The 21,913-nt window shown below is 44.7% G+C and overlaps 1 protein-coding gene and 1 long non-coding RNA gene across 11 annotated transcripts in view; both read left to right on the top strand.

Moving 5' to 3' along the window:
* Window positions 1–21,913, top strand: part of LOC309627486 — a 564,569-nt gene that overhangs the window by 184,642 nt on the left and 358,014 nt on the right. The gene's annotated exons all lie outside the window — the stretch shown is intronic.
* Window positions 1–21,913, top strand: part of SEPTIN11 (septin 11) — a 97,819-nt gene that overhangs the window by 57,956 nt on the left and 17,950 nt on the right. For 8 of the 10 annotated variants that reach the window (XR_014243742.1, XM_082389391.1, XM_082389390.1 and 5 more), the window contains exons 4-7: window positions 5,750–5,936; window positions 9,150–9,311; window positions 13,764–13,860; window positions 15,047–15,215. Coding sequence is in view for 9 of the 10 variants with exons in the window: in XM_082389391.1 (XP_082245517.1) it covers window positions 5,750–5,936; window positions 9,150–9,311; window positions 13,764–13,860; window positions 15,047–15,215 (615 nt within the window). In the remaining variant the exon portion in view is untranslated. Of the gene's footprint in view, window positions 1–887; window positions 1,366–5,749; window positions 5,937–9,149; window positions 9,312–13,763; window positions 13,861–15,046; window positions 15,216–21,913 lie in introns of those variants that run through there. The other 2 variants (XM_082389385.1, XM_082389392.1) reach the window with 2 other exon arrangements.

The raw sequence follows: 21,913 nt of genomic DNA, 5'->3' as shown, positions 1-21,913 counted from the left end.
GCTTAGGGCTCAGAAACTTCATTAGTACCAGGTTTTTTTGTTTGTTTGCTTCATTTTCCTCAAAACTGTGTATGTTATGTGTGTGTGTTTTGTAAAGAGGAATTTGAACCATTTTATCTAGGGCTATGTATTGTCTAGATATATTTTAACTATCTGTGATAGAAATATGAGCACATAGTAACGGCAGAGAAATATTTAACTCATGCTCTAGCTGAGCACGGAGCTCTATTTTATGTATAGGGCAATTTAAATGCTCTTCAGTAAGCATTGGCCTGTAATACAGGAGCAGTTGTTAGACAGAGTAAGAAAGATTTCATTTTGCATCTGTCAAAATGGACTATCTGTACATTGTGTTGGAGTGGGGGAAAGCTAAACACAGCTGAGCAGTTGCTCTTGATTTATGACCTCAATGCCAGGGAATGATGGGGAGGTTCTTGCCTGAAGGCCGTCTGTAATGCCCGCTGAAACAGATGAAGAGAAAACCCTGACGACAGGCAGAAGTGCACGCTGGTCCTCGTGTGGTCACGGAGCCCCCCGTCCGAGCAAGGCGGGTCTCCATCTTTGACCTGTGCAGGTCTCTCCCTGGGGTTGGGGAGTGGCATGCTTGTGCGCTCCCTGATGGGAAGACGTCAGCTGCACCTTTTCAGGATGTATTCCTGCGGGAATGAGGACCGTCTTCCTGCATTTTGCCGCTAAGTTTCCATGAGCTGCTCCAGCTCAGAGTCATCGCCTCAGCACTGCCGCTGCATTTTTACTTCGCCCCTGAATGGGGACTTTCCCTCAGTCGGGTGGGTTCTCACTCGCTGGCCCTGAACAGCAGGTAGCCAGTGCAACGCTGAGGCACACATTTGCAGCTGGAGGCCTCTTTAAGAAATTATCTGACTCATTTGGGTCAAATAATAGTTTCCAAGGAGACTTAGAAGAGAGGAAGTGTGATATTAACCTAACCTACATACCAAGTATTTGTTTTTCTTCTGAAATTTCTTGACAGCTGTTGCATAACCTCTTTTAAGTGGCATTTAGAACTCTGTGCCCCAGAATGATTGTTGACACTGTTGACTATAAACCCAAATGTCTGTTGTTAAAAAAAAAATAGTCATTTGGATAGGGTCTGCTTCCATCAAAAAATTGGAAGTGGGATATGCATTTTTGTATCGATATGTAAACATATGGAAGGGGACGTGCTGTTTCTCTAAACCCATGATTATTTTTACTACTTTGAGGATTAGGCAAGCTTTTCTGCCATCGATGCAAGACTTCAAGAATGTCCCAGTTTGTTTATGTAGGCTTCGGACATGTCAGCATTCCTGCATCATTATCTGCCTGGGACCAGGCTAGCTAGAAGGAGGCAGGAAGAGAGATCTGGTAAGATTTCCTGTTTTGTTTAATAGCACGGTTAACTCTTCGTGGTCTAAGGGCCTCCTTGTTTTGCTGTCTGTACTCTTCAGTAAAGAAGGAAAGAGGTCTGGAGAAGAAGGGAAACCAAATTTTGCTGTAGTGCTGTAAATAAAAGAATTTGTTGGCCTCACATTTGGGAGCTGGGAGATAGAATGTCAATGGCATATTACAAACTATAATGATAATCAGTCCTAAAAAAGCATGGATAATTGAAATCCACTGAGAGAATCCTCAAACTCACCAAATCTTTATCAGAGTTATAAAATGGTAATGGAATGGACTGTTCGGTCTTCAAATTCTGCCTTAATTACACTTTCTGGTAGATGTAGTTGAAGGATAAGGAAAATTAACTTTGGCTGATAGATAGCAAGATGGTAGGTATCTGGTCACATATGAAATGGAGAGTCAGTCCCCGAACAATGGCATTGGCTGTTTTGCAGGTGGGTAGCTTGGGTGGATAGAAAACATTGCATAAAATATTTTTTCCCCATCAGTTTTAGGGTCAACCTCTGTCAATTTTTTGTGTTTTTTAATGGCTGGAGATTTATGGGGGGGAAAAAAAAGTGGTAGATAAAAAGGAATATCCCATGCCTTAAAAAGAAATTATGTGAAAATGTAAAGACTTGATTTGATCTGCCCTATCCCCCCTCCTTCCCCCACCCTGCCCTTTCCTCTGCTTGATATGGCTACAATCCACAGAAGTTTGAATTGGCAGAACAGAATATAAATAGGTATCCTTGCTATAAGAATGGAAACTAGCAAAAGGCAAAATAGGGATGAAGTTTCCTTATCTTTATGACTTTGAGTGTAGATAACATATGGACAGGAGTAGGAGAGAGGGCAGAGAGTTTGTCCAAAGGATGTGAAGGGGAGTACAAAGCCACTAGGCTGACTCATTATGCATCAGGAAGAAACTGTTTCATCAACATAATTAAATCTTGAACACAAGGCATAGTGATATGGTAAATTGTTCTCCTGAAATACATTTATTTGTTTATAATGATATAGAGGGTAAAATGGATGGGATTTTGTGCTTGGTTGTGTGTAGGAGGTAGGAGAGGAGGTCTCTGGGTTGAACCCCGGGGTACTGACACGGCCAGTGGTCTGGATGTGGGCGCAATTTGCTGACCTGAGGAATATGGGGGAGTGTGGGTTTGGGGACAAGATGAAGAGTTTGATTTTGGACATATTTAGAAGAGCAAGTGGAAATATCTGGTAAGCAGTTGGATGGATTGGTCTCAAACTTGGGTGAAAGATCTGGTTAAGTGAAACACAAGAGTAAATGTGATTTTCCAAGGAAACCACATACAGGGAGAAGAGGGAGATTGAAAAGATTGGCCCAAACTCCTTAACAGGGGATGGCAGAAGGAAGCCCGAGGTATAGAGGAGAACAAAAGATGTCTTTGGATATACCAAATCCAGGGCAGAAAGCATGCCTCACTGGAAAAGGAGAGGTTCTATGCCTCCCATAATCTTGGAGGATCAGAATCAAAACCAAATGCAAACTGTTGGTGGGAATGTAAATTGATACAGCCACTATGGAGAACAGTATGAAGGTTCCTTAAAAAACTAAAAATAGAACTACCATATGACCCAGCAATCCCACTAGTGGGCATATACCCTGAGAAAACCATAATTCAAAAAGTCACGTACCACAATGTTCATTGCAGCACTATTTACAATAGCCAGGACATGGAAGCAACCTAAGTGTCCATTGACAGATGAATGGATAGAGAAGATGTGGCACATATATACAATGGAATATTACTCAGCCATAAAAGGAAACAAAATTGAGTTGTTTGTAGTGAGGTGGATGGACCTAGAGTCTGTCATACAGAGTGAAGTACGTCAGAAAGAGAAAAACAAATACCATATGCTAGCACATATATATGGAATCTAAAAAAAAAAACGTTCTGAAGAACCTAGGGGCAGGACAGGAATAATGACTCAGACATAGAGAATGGACTTGAGGACACAGGGAGGGGGAAGGGTAAGCTGGGATGAAGTGAGAGAGTGGCATGGACTTATATACACTACCAAATGTAAAATAGATAGCTAGTGGGAAGCAGCCGCATAGCACAGGGAGATCAGCTCGGTGCTTTGTGACCACCTAGAGGGGTGGGATAGGGAGGGTGGGAGGGAGACGCAAGAGGGAGGAGATATGGGGATATATGTATACATATAGCTGACTCACTTTGTTATAAAGCAGAAACTAACACACCATTGTAAAGCAATTATACTCCAATAAAGATGTTAAAAAAAAAAAACAAATGCAGAAAGGAAATGAATAGAAAGAAGCAGCACACTTGGGCCACTCTTGCGGGGAGGTGCTAAGAAGCTGCAAATCAGGAACTGGGGAGGCAGGAAGGAGCACCTGCTGTGAGCTGCTTTCCTCTCCTTGGGGCTAAGAGGGTGTAGGGGGACCTTGATTCCCCCAGTCACATGCCTCGGTGTCAGGAGACCGAAAGATCAGGCCCTGGACTGACAGGGCACCGGTGGGCCTCACTGGAGTGGCCTGGTCCACTGCCCTGCAGGGCGTGAGTCAGTAGCAGAACAGTTACCATGGAAAGCGGGTCAGTGTAAAGTTCCTTTTTTTTTTTCCCCTGTCTTTTTGAGAAGTCAGGCTTGCTTTTCTCTTATTTGTTGTTTATTATATTACTGTGAAATAGTTATATCTCACAGTTTTATGGGCTAATTCTTTACATATATTAGCTCACTTAATTTGTCACATTAGCTGTCTGATATAGGTAATATCTTTGTCCTTGATATTACCTGTGAGGAAATTGAAACACAGAGAGGTTTAGTAACTTGCCCAAAGCCACACAGCTAGTAAATTATGGATTTGGAGTTTGGTCGTAGGTGGTCTGGCTTGAGTCCATGCTTTTAACCCCCATTTTATGTAACTATCCTATCATAATAATGGCTATTGCTATTGTTACATAATTCCTGCCTATATTTTAAAATTGGAAAATGGAGGAGAATCTTATTACTTGCTCATCCTTTCTATTGGAATTCATTGGGATTTCTACTGTCATGTTTAGAATTTTATTTAGGCACATTCTACTTTTTCTTTAAACCTCTAGAGATTTCATCTGCTCAGATTGAAGCAATGGATTATGATAAATCACCAAGGGAAAATATAAGAAAACGTTTTTCTGTTTTCAGTTTTGGTCATCATACATTTTTGTTTGTTTGTTTTATTTGTTTTGTTTGTTTTTTCTTTTAGGGCATCTGCTGTCATCTTCATTATAAAAGATTTATAGTTCCCTTTCAGGGATTTCAGTTTAATTTATGGATCCGAGAGTTGACTGTTGAGAGGTTTTTATTTTTCTAAATGCCTAAACCATTCCTCAGCAAGGTAGTGAGTTTGGGGAAGAATTAACCCATTTTATTCCTAATCAGCCCATGTCATTGCTGCTGCCAGTTACTTCTGAGCAGTCCCCTTGGAGACCTGGAAGAGTTCATGGCTTTTCCACAGTGACCTAATGTACTGTTGAATCTCTGGAGAACATACGGTTTATTGAATATGTCTTCCCAATATGCTATTAGTGATTGTGTTTTTGGTCAGTTAATAGAGTCATGTGTAATTATTCAAAATAGATTTGAATTATGGTTTGGTGAGAAGAGAGGGTTACAAAGTTTACCTTCAAATCATAAAATTTGAGAGTTGGGAAGAATCTTGATCATAATAGGCCAGGCAGTTCAGTTTATAGGTGAGGTTATGGCACGCGCAGGGCTTTATGAGAGTACGGAGAAACCCTTGTCCCCAGGGGATGGGGGCACAGGAGCAGGGAGGGGCTGCCAGCATCCTGAAACTGCAGAGCAGTTTCACCTTGTGCACCGATGCCTATCAGCTGGGAGAGACTGTCAGAATCACTTTATTGGGACAGATTTTGAGGCTCAGTTTTGGCCCAGCAGGAAAGAATGCCACAGTCTCTTAGCAATACCTTCATGGGTGCCATGGGGGAAGTGACAGTGTGTCTCACATATTTGCAGTTGCTGTTTTAAATGCTGAATGTTAGCCAGGGGAGTAATAGGAAGAAGACCATTCCAGGTTGAGGTGTGGGGGGATGGGACGGCTAGCATGAGCAAAGGCACAGAGGCAGGCGAGAGCTTGACACGTGGGACAGAAAGGGTGAGCCCGGGAGGGGGTGTTGGAGAGAGGGCCTGGGGCGATGTTCAGGGGCCAGATGGCTAAAGGCCTGGGCTGCCAAGGTAAGGAACGTGGGCCTTAGCTCTTAGGGAAGAAGGAACCACTGAAGACTTTCCTGGAGGATTGTACAAAGAGGTTTGAGACTGGCAACATGCTGATTTGAAAATGTGTTTTAAAAAACCTTCTTCTGCATCCTAGCTATAAGCCGATCGTGGAGTATATCGATGCCCAGTTTGAGGCCTACTTGCAAGAGGAATTGAAGATCAAACGTTCTCTCTTCAACTACCACGACACCAGGATCCACGCATGCCTCTACTTCATTGCCCCCACTGGACATTCGCTGAAGTCCCTGGACCTGGTCACCATGAAGAAGCTGGACAGTAAGGTACTCACTGCTGCCCTGGGTACTGTCCACTCTCCTGTAAGATCTCCATTATCCGGGGGCCCCAATGTACCTCTGCTTTCAGTGTAATTTGGTGTTTTGTTTTCAAGACTATGTTTTAGAGCAGTTTTAGGTTCACAGCAAAATTAGGAGGAAGGTGCAGAGATTTTCCACATACTCGCTGCCCCGTGACATGCATAGCCCCACTCCCACCCCATTGCCAACATTCCCATCAGATGGTGCATTTGTTACAACTGGAGAACCTACAGTGACACATCACTGTCACCCCAAGTCCATAGTTTACATGAGGGTGCACTCTTGGTGTTGTACATTCTGTGGGCTTAGACACATTTATAATGACATGTATTCATCACTGGAGTATCATACAGAGTAATTTCACTGCCCTAAAAGGCCTCTGTGCTCCACCTGTTTATCCCTCCCTACTTCCTAACCCTGTATTTGTTTTTTCTGGTTGACGGAACCATAGGGTTTTGAAAAAAATGGTTCAAAACCTCTCTGGATATTAGGACAAAACAAAACAAACAAAACCATGTAGCTTATTACAAAGTATTTTTAGTTCTTAAATTAGCACTAGTGTATGTTCTGTTGAGGGTTGGGGAATTATACAGTGGAAACACCTAAAGGGTCGTAGGAAGGGTTAAATTTAGGGAGATTGAACTATAATTTCATGCTTTGTTTATTTTCTTAAAAACTTTCTTTAAATCTCTCTTTGAAAGGTTTTTACAGGCTTGGCTTTAATTTGAAGTTTAACATGCCAAAAAAAAAAGTTGTTTTTTTTTTTAATCTATGTGATAAGGATGGTCCAACTTCCTAGATTTTAAAACTGAACTGCACCATGTGTTCAAAAGAAGTAGAGTCTCAGATCAAGTCTGACCCCTAATCTTTGCACATTTATAACCTTTCTCCTTCACAACATTTGGAGGAAGGTACTGATGAGTTTGACAACATTTGATGATCTACTTTATGATTAATTTGATTTTCCATTTTGAAATAAATGGAAGACAATACATTCTGAAATAAAGAAGCAGCAAGTGGCAACAAGGACACCCACAAAATTAAGCTATAGTATTTCCTCTTAGATTCTAACCTCCTTTTGAGTTCAATACAAAGTCTTACCTTTAGAGGGCTTTGTTGGGTGTTATTTTCTGTCCAAACAACACTGTTTAAAAGATGCTTTTGCTCCGGAGGGACATAATAGTGAGAGAATGCTGAGAAGATCAGCCTGTCCCCAAGGCCTCTGCCTGTACCAGCCCACCAAGGGCCTGCGGGCTGACACCAAGACAGGCACCCGGGGCCCCCAGCCTGCGAAGACGCACTGCTTTACAGAAACATATTCTACCAGCCAGAAAGGAGTCCTGCAGCTAGAGCACTCTTGGGAGAATAAATGGAAACCCTTCCTCATCTCATTTGATTCAGCTTCAGTGGACCATCGATGGTGGCTCACTGGGCCAGGGAGGTCTGCTTCCTGTGCTGTCGGGTCCTTGAGAGCAGGGCTGGGAAGCAGACAGAGGGAGGTGGCTTCCTCACTGAGGCTGAGCTTGTAGACCACGCCAGGGTGATATCCAACAACAGGATTATGCTTCAATTTAAAAAGGGAAAGAAAATAAGGCAAAACAAACAGCTAATCAAAACAAAACAAAACAATCACTACAAAGCTGGTTAAACTGCTTTCAAAGAACTATTATTATTGTAGAGCTGGAGTGCTAGGGAGTATCTGAAAACGGTTTTGTCAAAGGTTTGTTGATACAAGTAAAGTGAAGAGTTAAGGCAAACATATGACAATTTCAGACAAGATTTCCAAGCACCTGCCACTGAGGAAGAAGAGATTATAAATCTAAATTTGCTTGGTTCTTTTATCTACTCTAATCAAATTGGCCAAGAAAATATGAACCGCTGCCATTTTGTCCATGTTGATATTAACCCAATACTAAGTGTGCACAGAAGTTAGCCAATATAAAACATAGGGAGGGGTTTGTTCCCCACGTCCTGATCCAGGCATCCTCCCACCCTCAGTGATGTCTGTCTCACGGAGGCAACTTGCTGCAGGAAGCCCATCCATGATAAGGTTAGGATTGGGTTGAGGAATAGGGAAGAACAGATTTTTCCATCAACGGGTCATCTCACTCTGGTTTATCAGGGATTTTTGATTTGGCTCTTGGGATAAAAGGAGAAGCAAAGGAATGCAAATGTGACCCAGAACTCCCCCCCCCCCCCCCAACTAAAGACTCCCTCTTCTCTGGCTGGGACTGACCGCTTTCTCACCAAACCTGTTCCCTTTTCACCTGAGCTGGGTGAAGAGCATGGTCCCCGGTATCAGATGTCAGTAGCAACTTGTTGAAACCTCTGTACCAATCAGGGAGTGGAAGAAAGTTAATTGTAAAAAATCAATTTTAAAGAATGTGTCCTGTGGACAGTGCTGGGGTAAGCAGAGTGTCCCACCTTGGGCTTTGGGGCTTGCGCTTGAGGGTCCTTGGCCCTCATTCTGGGCTTTCTGCCATTGTTGTCAAACTTCAGAGTTCTCACCTGGTCTTTGTATCTGACGCTCTGAAAGTGAGCCTTGTCTTTGGCACTAGGTCTCATTCTGGCACAAAGAAGTAATGTGATAGAAGCTGATTTTCAAGAGAATTAGTTGGTGTGATTTTGAAAAATTTAAAAGTAGGTGAAATCAATTTTGTTTTGGTTAATACTTAGGTTCTCTGCTTCCAGCAGTTCTCAAGTCATCAGAAGAAAGAAAGGATGCTATCCTGCATAGAGCTGAATATTCCACTGTTCTAACTAATGAAAATCTTGGTATTAGACTGTTAGAAACATGCAAAAATCAAACTCCTAAAGTAGCTGGGAGGAGTCAAAAAGGAGTGGTTACTCAAAGAATAGGCTTCTTTGTTACCGCTCTTTGTCATAGAGTAACACTTCCTTTTACACCGTAAAGAAGAATGAGGTGGCATAGAAGAGGAAATTACGAGGATGCTTTCTTTCAGAGCCAGATGGGAGCGAGTAAAAATGTTCAGAGATGGAACTAAAAGATTATTCCATATCTTCTTAATTTTGCATCTAGGTAAAAAGCCCAATTTTTAATATCATCTCTATTTCTAAGTGAAGTTTTACAATTTCTGCTTCTTTGTTTTCTATATTTTATTCATTTGTCTATTTTTCTTACGTTGGAGTTGTATAAAAATGGATGTGTTTGGTTTATAGGTGAACATCATTCCAATAATTGCAAAAGCTGACACCATTGCCAAGAACGAATTGCACAAATTCAAGAGTAAGATCATGAGTGAACTAGTCAGCAATGGAGTCCAGATATATCAGTTCCCCACAGACGAAGAAACGGTGGCAGAAATTAATGCAACGATGAGTGTAAGTCCTCAAGTAAGAAAGGACCAACCATTGATTTTCCTGAAAACTTTTCTTAGTAGCGGCATTGTGCAGTGGCTAGAACATTGGACTAGCATCTAACGTACTCAGTGGGGTCCAGCTCTGCCACTGTTTCAAGTCACTTAATCACCTTACTCCTCAGTTTGTCCATCTGTCAAACGGGAGAGTTAGACAAGATCTCAAATCTCCTTCCTGCTCTAACAGTTATGATTTCCACAGCAAATCTTGTGGGAAGGGAATGCCAGCCCAGCACCATTTCACACAAAGCTGCTTAGAGGAACTAGCTCTCCGCTTGCTTCTGCCAGTGTCGGCAGAAATATGTCCACCTGCCTCTCTTTTGCTTCTGTGATTGGTTCCTGCCTTTTTCTCCTTTCTGCATTCCCCGCCCTTTCCTGAATCATGAGGTAAACTGGCAGTGGAGGGTACAATTTCCACATCACAGAGAGGAATGGTCAGGAGATAAATGAAAGCTTCAGCAATCTAAGTGTGCCTGTGATAAAATCTCTCCTGATGACACTCCGTCCTGCTAGTCGATACCCAAGTCTTTCCCACTGCTCCCGTGTGTCTCATAGCCGTGGCTCACCTCTGTGTCATGTAACTGTACCCATCTTTCTTCAGTTGGGAATGCACGACTTCTGTAGAAGAAGCAGCATTCTTCACACATAGTTGATGCCCACTGAGGGTTTTTGGAATTCTTAAAACTGCAGGTTAGCTTCAATGGAATGTAATTAGAAGCTGTTAAATAGCTTGGCCTTCCCTGAATACGTGCTCAAAATTGATTCAGAAGTGTGCTGGTCGCAGTGGAAGTCAGTCTAGATTTTTAAATTTGTGGTCTGTTGAGGTATGTTCTACTTTTCCTCAGATCTGATCATGACAAGTGTCTAATCAAGTCATTATGAAAGGCACTAAAGGCGCTCTTTTAATTAACAGCTTTATTGAGATATAATTGATATACTGTACGGCACCCAGTTAAAGTATACAATTCAGTGGTTTTTAGTGTATTCACAGAATTGTGCAACCATTGCCGCAATCAATTTTAGAACATTTTCATCACCCCAGAAAGAAACCATATACCTTTTAGATGTCAGCCCTCTAACCATCCCAGACATTGGCAACCACTAATCTACCTCCTTTTCTCTGTAGGTTTGCCTATTCTGGACATTTTATATAAAGAAAGTCATACTGAAGCTTATCTAGAGAATTAAGTGACTTGGTCAAAGCCTTCCGGTTAAGAGCAGCCCTGGGATTTTGGCCCAGCCCACCTGGCCCCAGTCTCGTTGCTGTTTGCCATTGTAATTAGGAGACCAGACTAATTCCACAAAACTGCTTCTTCCTTCTTCCATTCAGCCTATGGACTTTTCTAGATATGGCTGTTATCATTTAAGAGGGGAACTTTTCCCATAAATCACTCCCAACGTGACTAGGACTTTGGAAGGGAATGTAACTTTCCCCTTCTCTGGGAAATCGCTGAATTTAAAATTTTAGGGGGCGTCCCTGGTAGCCCAGTGGTTAAGAATCCACCTGCCAATGCAGGGGACACGGGTTCGAGCCCTGGTCCGGAAAGATCCCACATGCCGCGGAGCAACTAGGCCGCTGTACCACAACTGCTGAGCCTGCGCTCTAGAGCCCGCGTGCCGTGACTACTGAGCCCGTGTGCCACAACTACTGAAGCCCGCACGCCTAGAGCCCGTGCTCTGCAATAAGAGAAGCTACTGCAACGAGAAGCCCACGCACTGCAACAAAAAGTAGCCCGTGCTCACTGCAACTGTAGAAAGCCCGTGCACAGCAACAGAGACCCAAAGCAGCCAAAAATAAATTAAAAAAAAAAAAAAGAATTTAAAAAATAAAATAAATAAAACTTGGGGATCTCATTAATGCAGAGATAGACCAGCTCCGCTCTGCCCTAGTCTGGTCACACTGAGTCATGTGACCACCTCTGGCTGTCGTGCTCCTGTGTCCAGGATAGTAAAGGGTCTGGAATCCTTGGAAGGAACTGGAGAGCAGATTCTTCCTATGAAATGGCCACGAGGGCATGCGAAAGGAAGGTAATCATAGGGGAGAGCGACTAGAGACTTACTCAAAAGGCAGAACCAAAACCAGAGGGCAAAAGAACAGTGTGGGCTTTGGGCCCAGTGAAGTGCACGTTTGTTTAACTCTTGGTGCCTCCATCACAAGTAGTTGGTGGACAACAGATTCTGTTTCAGCTCACTCAGAAGAGATACCACGGAGGGAATTCCTACACAGATTCCACCCCTAAAATTCTCTGGTTCTGGGTACTGAGAACTTGGTGATAATAGTAGCGCCTGATATTTTGACATTTATGGAGCACTTATTACTCTGCATCGGGCACTGCTCCAGGCTCCACATTTAATGTTCACAACAGTCCCATGGGAGGAGCTAGTATTATTCCTACTACCACGTGAGGAAACGGCAGCCCAGCACCTAAGAGTGCATAGCTGTCTGTAGTGGAGCAGGACGTGAACCCAGGTGGTTTGGCTCCAGGCGACCTCTCGCCCTTTATCCTAACGGCCGCCCAAGCGGAGGAGCGTACTTGGTTATAGCATCATTAAAAGCTCAGGCTGGGACGGCACGTGTTTATTCCGCTATAGGACTGCAATTTGGGGTCAATGGGATTCAGGAAGTAACATGAATGAATACCATCCAATTTTTCTCTGTATATCCCTTCCTGTCCTTTTAAATAATTTTGCATGGCCATGAAACTAAATTTGTGTTAAGTTTCTTGGAAAGAAAATACCCATGAATCTTTGCTCTGTTTCTCTCTTTATCAGATTCACGGAACTGATATTCCCAAATTCATTTTGTTCTTTATCAAGGAATTTTCTTATAGGGTCTTTCTTGCAGGCGGTTCCTGGTGATGAAATCCCATAGGATATGTGGAAAGCAGATCTCATTGGCGGTTGCTTTCGTCACTCAGGTCGTCACATCAGAATGTGGGCTGGAAGGGTCCTGTTACCCCTCAGCTCCAGGGAACCACATTTCAGTTCCAGATGCTGAGAAAGAGAACGTGCTTTCTTTCCTTCCTACAGAGTGTGAGATGAACTAGAAAATATAAATATCTGGAGCACCAGACCAAATACCAGTTGGGCGGCCTGGGCTGAGGATTTTGCCAAGCTCTGGGAGAGGATTTGGCTTTAAAACGCTCTTGTCTGTCTCAGTGTGTCTGTAGTGGAAGAGCACTGGGTCAGGGAGCCCTAAATAATAATTCTCAGAGCAGCCATTTCAGATGTTATTCTTACGTGCTAAGAGGAGAAAGATAGAATTACTGTTTTCTCCCCGGATTGTAGCCATAGTTACCAAATAAACCAACGTGGCACAGCCAGTTGTCTTGAATAGTATCTCTGCTCAAGGTAAGTCGGGGTGCAAGGCTTGAGCCAATAATTTGAGCTAAAGTATATTTGACTTGAATTTTGTGCAATGATCAACTGTCTAAAGCAGTGCTGTTCAGTAGAAATATAATATGAGCCACACAAGTAACTTAAATTTTCCAGTAGCCACATTTTTAAAAAGTAAAAAGAAACATAAAATTAATTTTAAGAACTTATTTAACCGAGTATATCAAAAATATCATTTCAACATGTAACCAATATAAAAATTACTAGTGAGATGTTTCCATAGCAGGGCTTTGAAGTCCTCTGTGTGTGTGTGTGTGCGTGTGCGTGTGTGTATTCTTTTTTGTCACACCACGTGACTTGTGGGATCTTAGTTCCCTAACCAGGGATTTAATCCAGTTGCTGGCAGTGAAAGTGTCGAGTTCTAACCACTGGACTGCCAGGGAATTCCCCCAATGTATAGTTTATAATTACATACATCCCAACTTGGACACATACCTAACTTACTGCAAACATATTTAAAAGTTTTTCAATATGAAGTAAGTACCAAAAAGATAATTTTCCTTCATGTTTGCATCTACATTAACAAAACTTGTTTTTTTTTTTTTTTTTAAGAAGATCTGAGTTTGAAACAAAGTGAAATGCAGTCCTACGAAAACAATAAAGTGATAATTAATGGAAAAATATTTCACACTGCTTCCCTTTAAATGTAAATGAATTAAAAGTAAATAAAATTAAAATTTTCTTCATTTTATGAGCCTCATTTCAGGTGCTCAGTAACCACATAGACCAGTGGCTACTCTCAGGCAGTGGACATCCCACGCTTACCATATAATCGCAAAGACTCCTAGTTTCCCCCTGAGTCCAGCTCATGGCAGATACTTGGTATCTGGTTGTGGGGGGGGTCGCATACACGAAGCCCAACCCCACTGAACTGTTGAGCCCCTCGCTCTTCTGCCCTCCCTCGCCCTTTTCTCTTGCCCCGAGCAGAGGCCTGCGGGAGGAGGGGCGTGTGGAAGCGGAGGAGAGCGTGTCTTTGCAGCACGGGGAGGGTAACCGCTCTCTGTCCTTGTGTTGCTGGCAGGTCCACCTCCCTTTCGCAGTGGTCGGCAGCACCGAAGAGGTGAAGATCGGCAACAAGATGGCAAAGGCCAGGCAGTACCCCTGGGGTGTGGTGCAGGGTACGTGCGCATCGCGGGGAAGGGGTTCCTCACATATCACCCCCAGGGTGGCCGTCCCCGCCGGGTTTGGGCAGGTCCTTGACGTGGGCAGGTGGAAGGGGGCTGCAGGGTTTTACACCTGGCAGTCGTGGAGGCCAGAAAGAAGCAGGGAGGCTGGGAAGCAATGGAGAGATGTGGCTGCAGAGCCCCAGTGCCGATGAGGCAGCCCCCCAAGAATGCTGGGTTGTGTGGGGAATTTCGTATAAATTCCTGCTGGAAGAGAGAGCTTCCCTGGGAGTTTGAATGAGTTCTTCACCAGCAAAGAATAAGAAAGCTGCAAAAAGCTTCTTGCAAACAAGAGGATACTTGTTTCTCCATATCTCTGGAAAATTTTTCTTGGTTTTTTTTTTTTTTTTTTTTGCAAATTGTCTTCTCAGTAAATATCTGAGAACAAGTAACCTATAATTGTTGTGGGACATGACTACAGTCTCTAACCTGAAGACATTTCCTGTCACTTTGATGGGCAAGGTCTCGGATTCCATTACCAACCCTTGTGTGTTGTGAAGGAGGATGTCCAATGCTATGGATTAAGTAGGGTGGCTGCAGAAAGTTCCTTCATTGGCTTACGATATATCAGTCCTCCGTTTCCTTTGTTCTGAGTAAAGGCAATAAATCTGTGAGACGTGAGAAAGCACAGTACCTTTGAGATGTGTAGGAAAATTATGGTTTTTATCAACCTTCCCAAATTCTCTACAAGAGAAAAACTTGCTTCATAGTGTCATTGATAAAATTAAAGGAGATGGTACATAAAGACTGCCTTGTACAGGTCCCGACAGCACGGAGGGGTAGAAATCGGCCTGGCTTTGGAGCCAGAGGTGATGGGGTCTGAATATACACTCTGCTGCCTCTGTCTGGGAGGCCAGTCTGCTCATCAAAGCCATGCTCTGCCTCTGGGAATCCTGCTACCGAGAATCAAGACAGTATTGACAGAGCTCCTCCCACGGTGCCCTGCCTTCAGCATCAGCAATCACGGTCCCTGCTGTCAGAAATCCTGTCCTTGTAGGGGTGTAAGGAGGATCCAGTGAAGGATCTCCGGGTGACCTTGAGACCTCAGGGGCAACGGTGACCACGTCTTGGAAAGATCACGTCAGGTTTGAGTGACACCGCCGCTGAGAGCCCTCCCTGCTGTCTTCCCCGTCTCCTGCAGTTGAGAATGAAAACCACTGTGATTTCGTGAAGCTTCGGGAGATGCTGATCCGCGTGAACATGGAAGACTTGCGAGAGCAGACGCACACCCGCCACTATGAGCTGTATCGGCGCTGTAAGCTCGAGGAGATGGGCTTCAAGGACACCGACCCTGACAGCAAGCCCTTCAGGTATGTGGGCACCTGGCAGTCAGGACCCCCAGGCAGCGGTGTGAGCGGCGTGCCGGCGCATCCCGGAGATGCTTGTGGGATTGAGAGATGGGTGGTGGAGGGACCTGGCGGGGGCAAATGAATAGCACGGGTCGCCAGGCATTGCGGTAACCGCTTTATTTGTATCATCTAGAGCACCTGACGTAGCTGCTGTCACTATTGCATCCTCATTTTACAGAGGAGGAGACGAAGGCACTGCAAGTGTAAACAGCCTGCCCAAGTAGGAAGTGACAGGTGTGAGTTTTGAACCTCTGTTCTTAACTGTTATACTCACAGAGGCACGGAACCTGGTCCAGGCATTTACAAAGGTGCGGAGGCTCACTACAGTTTGTCCTGTTCGTCTTTGCCAAATAGGTTTCACTTGCCATGTCTCCTACTTTGTGACGTGCTCTTACTAGGTTCCAGTGAACCAGTACAATTCTAACAACACAAATGAGTAGTAAAGGAAATAACTTACAGAACATTTGCTGTGTATTTTCCCACACCGCTGATGGATGGAGAGGAAGAGGCAAAACGTGAAGGGGAGAATATCGCAGTTAATGTAGAATTAGTGGCCCCGCAAAGGCCAGGCCCTGTTAGAGCCCAGTGGTGGGGAAGGGTCGCCGGGGCCACTCCAGGCTTGGTGAACGGTCAGAGGAAGGTTTGCCGCCACCTGGTACAGGAGAGGATTGCTCTGTGCATACTGAACCCATGCAGTTTCTTCACGGGGATCTGAGTTGAGGTGATGTGAAGTGTGTCTGTGCTTGGCGCCTGTACTGATCGGGGGCCGCGGTTCCTTGGAGAAGACTGTTTTCCTCCTCTCTTGTGGCTGGCCTCGACTCCCACTCAAATGTCTAGGAGCTGGCCGGCCGCGGTGCCTCAGGCAGCCTGTGTGCAGTGCCAGTGGACTCCCTCCGCTGGATCTGAGCTGCCATTGCGGTGGCAGGGAGGTTATTTTCTTGGAATCTCTTTAGTTTGGTGAAGTCTGGACTGGTTTCCCAGTACAGTGCTCCCGTGGAATGTATTTGGTGAGAACAAATGGAGACCCCAGACAGAGGGCTTCTAACCAAAAAGTTAGCTTCTAGCTAAGTCTGCATCATTTAGTCCTGCTCTACGGGCTTGTAAAATTGGCCCTCTTCATTCACATGAAATGTGCTTTCTGAGGCAGGGTAGAGGATTCCCTTTTGTGTACACAAGTTTAGGGGATTGAACCTTGAAATGCATTGACCAAAAAATAGCCCCTACACAATCAAGCCTACTCTCTGGTTATTAAGCCTGAGGAAAATGGTTTTTGTGTGGCAGAGACTATCTTTATTTTTTCATAGAGGTTTTTTTTTTTTTTTCACCCACGCATAGAGATGAAACAAAAGGAACCACAGTAAAAATGGAACCCGTGTGCCCTCCGCCCTCATTCAAACCCAGGCGGCGTTGAAGGGTGAAGGGGCAGCAGTGTGGGTTCAAGTCTTGACCCTGCTACTACCCAGCTCCTTAACCTGTCTGGGCCTCAGGTTCTTCAGCTGTAAAATGAGGAACTGGGCTAGATCAGGGGGCAGTCAGATCTAGTAGGAGGGCTTTTTCCAGAATGTGCCACAGAGGAGATGCTCTGGCTCTGTGGACCATGTAGTCTCTGTCCCAGTTTTTCAGCTCCACCCTTGTAGTGTGAAAGCAGCCAGAGACCCTAACGTAAAAGAACAGGAGTGGCTGTGTTCCAATAAAAACGTATTTACAAAAACAGGCAGGGCCAGATTTTGCCCTCGGGCTGTAATTTGCCAGCCCCTGGACTAGATCATCTCTTGGAGCCCTGAGCTGCCTGCAGAAGTTGGAATGCATGTGACTGTTTCTTAAGTCTGTTAGAGGTAATTTACCTCCCCAAATGTTAAGAACCATTCAGCACAGCTGTGTTTTGTTCAGCTCTGGAATTTTGGAGTCTGTGATGCAGGCCCGTTCACTAACCTTCCACCATCTCGACCAACTGGGGCTGCTTGGGTTCCCAGGAACCAGGGCTGGTGAGGATTTCCTGCTGCTGCCTCTGTCTCTGCGTTTGAGTTACAGTTTCTCCTGCCAGGCCAGGGTAGCTGCCCGCCAGGAGGAGGGTTGCTGGGTGGGTCCAGCAGGTTCTGCAAGGCCTGGCAGAACTGGATCCAGCTCACTGCTCTGGCCTCCCCGTCCCCACGGGCTTCCGGACCCGTGGTAGATGTCGCTGAGGCCTGACCTGTAGAGAACGTGCTTTATTCACGCGTATCCCCCTCCCCATTTGGTTCCTTTTCTACTGGCCTGAGGGTTCCTTTTTGAGGATGAAAAGGAGGGAAATATATTTTATATAAAATATATTTTGTATATGTAAATATTTTATATATATATATATATATATTTTATATATATAATATTATATATATATATTATATATATATTATATATATATAAAACCAAGGCCTTTACTCTTTTCCCTGTATAAGAAAATAAGAAACAGAGAGAAGTAGACCTTCTAAAAATAAACACCTTCTATCATCTCAGTTCCTGGGAACCCTGGAAATAGTTTCTCCTCTTAGAAACCCACTCACTCAACCTCAGGTGGCCCTCTTGGTGCAGGCAGGATCATTTGGAACATAAAAGTTGGCTTTGAATCACATGTCTTGGCAGATAGCAAGGTGAAATAAACTTGGTTTTCCTCTCCTTGGAAACCACTGCTTTACAAAGGGCCCAGCCTCTCCCTTGGAGGAGTTTCCAGCCTCCCCAGCACTTCCTGCGAGCCTGACACTGAGGGTGCAGGAGGGGACCTGCGTGAATGACGACACAGTTAAGGAAAAGCAAAAGCCACAGTTAATTTAAGGGATTTCCCAGAATTACGCCTTCAAAGTCATCACGCCTGGATGCTCACAGAAGACTTTCTTTTCCTTGTGAATTTAGGGTGAGCTTGGAGGAATATCAGTGAAGGACTCAAGGCTTTTATATTCTCAAAGTAGAGGATCCCTTCACGGGTGTACAGTGAAGTCCGTCCTCCCCTCTGGGCACCCTGTGTCCACCACTTGCCCTCTGGGTGCCACTTGTGTTTATACCATGTGTTTATAAAGCAGAGAGTGGCCTCTAAAGCCGAGGCCCGTAAGTGGGGGCTCCCCTGAATATATGACACCGTGTGAAACCAAACCAGAAGCTGGGCGAGCACAGGAACAGGCCGCATTTAAGCCTTGGAAGTACGTCCCGGGCACAAAAGCTGAATCTGCCCCTGGTGCTTTCCTTCAACCTGCCTGCGTTCAGAGTTGTGTCTCTCTTGTCTTGCGGTAGAACCTTTCTCTCTGTCACTACACGTGTATATGTCCAGGCGTCAACCTGCTTTTTCTTGTGCGCATCTTTCCCACCTGCTGGCCTGCAGCCTCAGAGCTCATGCCTCACCCCCGCCAGAGCACCCATGCCTTCCCTGGACCCAGGTCCCCCAGACCCTGGCCCCTTTCTGGCTGGCACTGGGGGAAGATGGGGGCGGGGATGGGTCTTGTCCCTGCTGCTTGTCTCCTGAGATGCCACCGCCCTCTTCCTAACACTCCATCCTCACCTCAAAACACCACCTTCTCCTTGACTCTACCTGTCAGGTCACAAAAAAGTGCTCCTTTACTGCCCCTGTCTCAAGAAATCACAGAGTTTTCGGGCCCATGAGACCATTCATTTTTAGGAGCATGGAGGCCTCACTTCTCCCACCTGAGCTAGGTGGCCCGGCTGAAAATCCCGGCTCTGTCACTTCTTCACTGTGTGACCTGCACAGGTTACTAAGCCCCTCTGTGTCCGAGTTTCTCCATGTGTAAAATGGGAGGTGATAATAATAGCTACGTCACTGCGTTGTTGTAAGGATAACACACTCTCGTGTGTAAGTTCCTCTGTAAACCCCGGCGGCGTGCAGCGCTCTGGCCTGCCCCCCGCTGGGCGGTCCAGGAGCCGTAACAGGGAGAGAACGGTGCTACGTGAATTACCCGAGTGCAGGATGAACTGGAGTGCCAGTGCCCGTTCTCCCTTCCCTTGACCTCCATGAGCAAAGCCTGCCTCTCCCACAAGCTGTTAAAAGAAAATAAGAAGATAAAAGCCTCAGTTTCAAACGAGCCCAAACCCTCATGAAAAAATTGTTCACTTCTCACTTGGAAAAGGGTGTTAATAACTACAATTAAAAATTAAGTTGGAAGAGCTAGAAATTGCAAAAGGTATCATCACTTTAGGTATCTGAGAGGATACTATAGATCCAGTTCCTTCTGGACTGGTTTTCACTGGCTGGAAGCATAGGGGAGGGTCTCAGGTGTCTCTCATTCACATGTGGATTTCCGCAGGTGCCCAGGGAGTAGGATCTGTGACTGCATTGCTAAGAAACCTACTGCAGGTGACTCCTTGGAGTGGGGGGTTTATGATTTCTTTTTCATACGTTGCTTATGATTTCCAGTGTCAGAGTTGCAAAGCTGGTTCCTGTCCCCGGATGCAGCCATCTAATAAGCAGCATGTGTTGAGGCCATCTGGCTGGTGGCAATATCGCTCCTTATCCTTTCTCTAGAACATGCGCTTTCCAGCTTTGGGCTGCAACCTTCACTATCAAATGTGTTCTACATCGTGATCCAGTATACACATATCATGAAGTGATACCTGCTCTTGGAGTTTGCACTGCATTCTGGTTTCTTCTATCCTGTTCTCTAAACTTTTTAACATACTGGTTAAAACCCTTGATTGGGTCATGACCCATAGTTTGAAAATGGATCTCCAGAAACTGGAGCCTAAGCTAGGTTGTGGTTGGGACTGGATCAGGTCGAGTCATGCTGCGAGGTCTCAGAATTCCAGTAGCATTACCCAAAGGACCTTCTCTCTGTGGGTCACTTAACAAAAGTTTCCACAATTAAACAAATTTGGCTCTAAGTGAATCGACTTAAACAGGTTTTTTTTTTTTTTTTAATTGAAGGACTTTTCAGAGCACTTAAGACAAGCAGTGGTTGGCAGACTAGTTACATCAAGTCACCTGGAAGCATTTTAAAAATACAGATTACTTTTGCCTTCTCCTGACATCCTGAGTCAGCATCTCCAAGTGTGGAGTTAGGAAACTGTGCTCAGAAAAGTCCAGTAAAACATGCCCAGGCGACCCTGACGTGCTGCAGGGCTTGGGAGTCACCGTGCGCTGTGGCTCTCCTAAAGGGAGGTCACACATTGCATTTTCCTTTTGTTCTTTTGACTTGGGAACCCCACTTTTGAAGATTTCTTGAAACTAGCGATCTCTGGAACACACTTTGGGTCATGTTTCTTGGTAGTGTTTCTATACTAGGTGTTCCACTGCTTGTTAAGAAAGAAGAGGAAGATGGATTCATTATCTTAAAATCAACAAAAACTGGGTTCCCCCAAAATTTCATAGCAGGGACAAGTCATCCTCTGCCTTTGGCCATTCTGACACAAATGATAGTGATAAAGAGTTTATTAGAAGTTAACAAGCAAAATCAAACTCATGAATTATTTTATAGTTTCGTTATCCATGCATTTCTCTATCTCTGTGGCTATATAGCTTAAATTTCAAGTCCAAATATTGCTATTAATATTAGCCAACACTAATGTCGGCCAAACTTGCTTTTGTCTCCTAAGATAATGTGAAAGCCAAATATACCTCCAGAAAGTCCCAGCTCGTGATTGTCCATTACCCAGGCAGTGTTGACACTCTTGAGGGCAGGAGAACTGATTGTTCAGCAACCAATAAGAGCATTGATTATAGACGTATAAACAATCCTAATTAATGCATTTTGTAAGTATGTTGCTCTTTATAAACGTATATCCACATGCACACGCCCCTCCACCACCTGAATGTTCTTTTTCTCCTTCTACATGGACAAGTGTGAATGCTGGGGTGGCTCTGCATGGAGCCTGGGGTCATCCACAGGTGCTCTTCATTTTGGAATCAGCACTTTGGATGCATTTGGTCCCTGGGTAAAAGTGGATAATCCTGCTGCAGACTTGTGTAACTGTCACAACCCTTGTTCTAGGGAAACTGCAAGGGAGAGATAGAGATAGCAATTACCGGCAAATGTATCTCTGTTTGTATGAGTGTGGGTGTGGGTGTCTGTTTTTTTCCTAAGTTGTGTTACCAAAGGTGATTTTTTTGTAAATGTATCTGTTCTGACTTGGAGGTAAAACTGAGTGATGGCCTTTGCTTTAAAATATTGGGCCCCAAGTTCTGTAGACAGTCAGGGGGAGGATAAGTTTTAAAATAAGAATCAAACTCCTCCCTGCTCTATTTACAATTGGTAATACCCCTTGAAGAGCAGCAATTTTCTGTAATATCTTTAGATACACTATTGTCTCTTTAGATGGTTCACTGAGTCTGTTTTCTAAATTGGGGGCTGGAGGAAGACGAGTGAGGGGGTAACACTTATTAAGCACCGATGTTATCTCAAATGCTTTACTCACTCTGCCCACATTTACCTCCCGAAATCATGGGCCCTGGAAGACATTGTATTCAGAGAACATTGAGGCTGAGAGGCCGTGCCCTTCCCAAGATCAGTCAGTAAATTGCTGTGAACCCAAAACCAACCCTGGTGGATCTGTCTGGCTCCAGTGCCGCTGCATTTCTCTCCCTACACCCCCTCCATCTTCTAAAATTCTAAATCACGTCTTCAGTATCTACGTGGTACTGAACTGGGAGATACTGGCCAGCCCAGGCGTCCCCTCTGTGAATG

This window comes from Balaenoptera borealis (assembly GCF_965194805.1).
Source record: "Balaenoptera borealis genome assembly, chromosome: 4".
Classification (NCBI taxonomy): Eukaryota; Metazoa; Chordata; class Mammalia; order Artiodactyla; family Balaenopteridae; genus Balaenoptera; species Balaenoptera borealis.
Note: the sequence above shows the minus strand (reverse complement) of the source record. Positions and strands in the feature narration are given on the sequence as shown.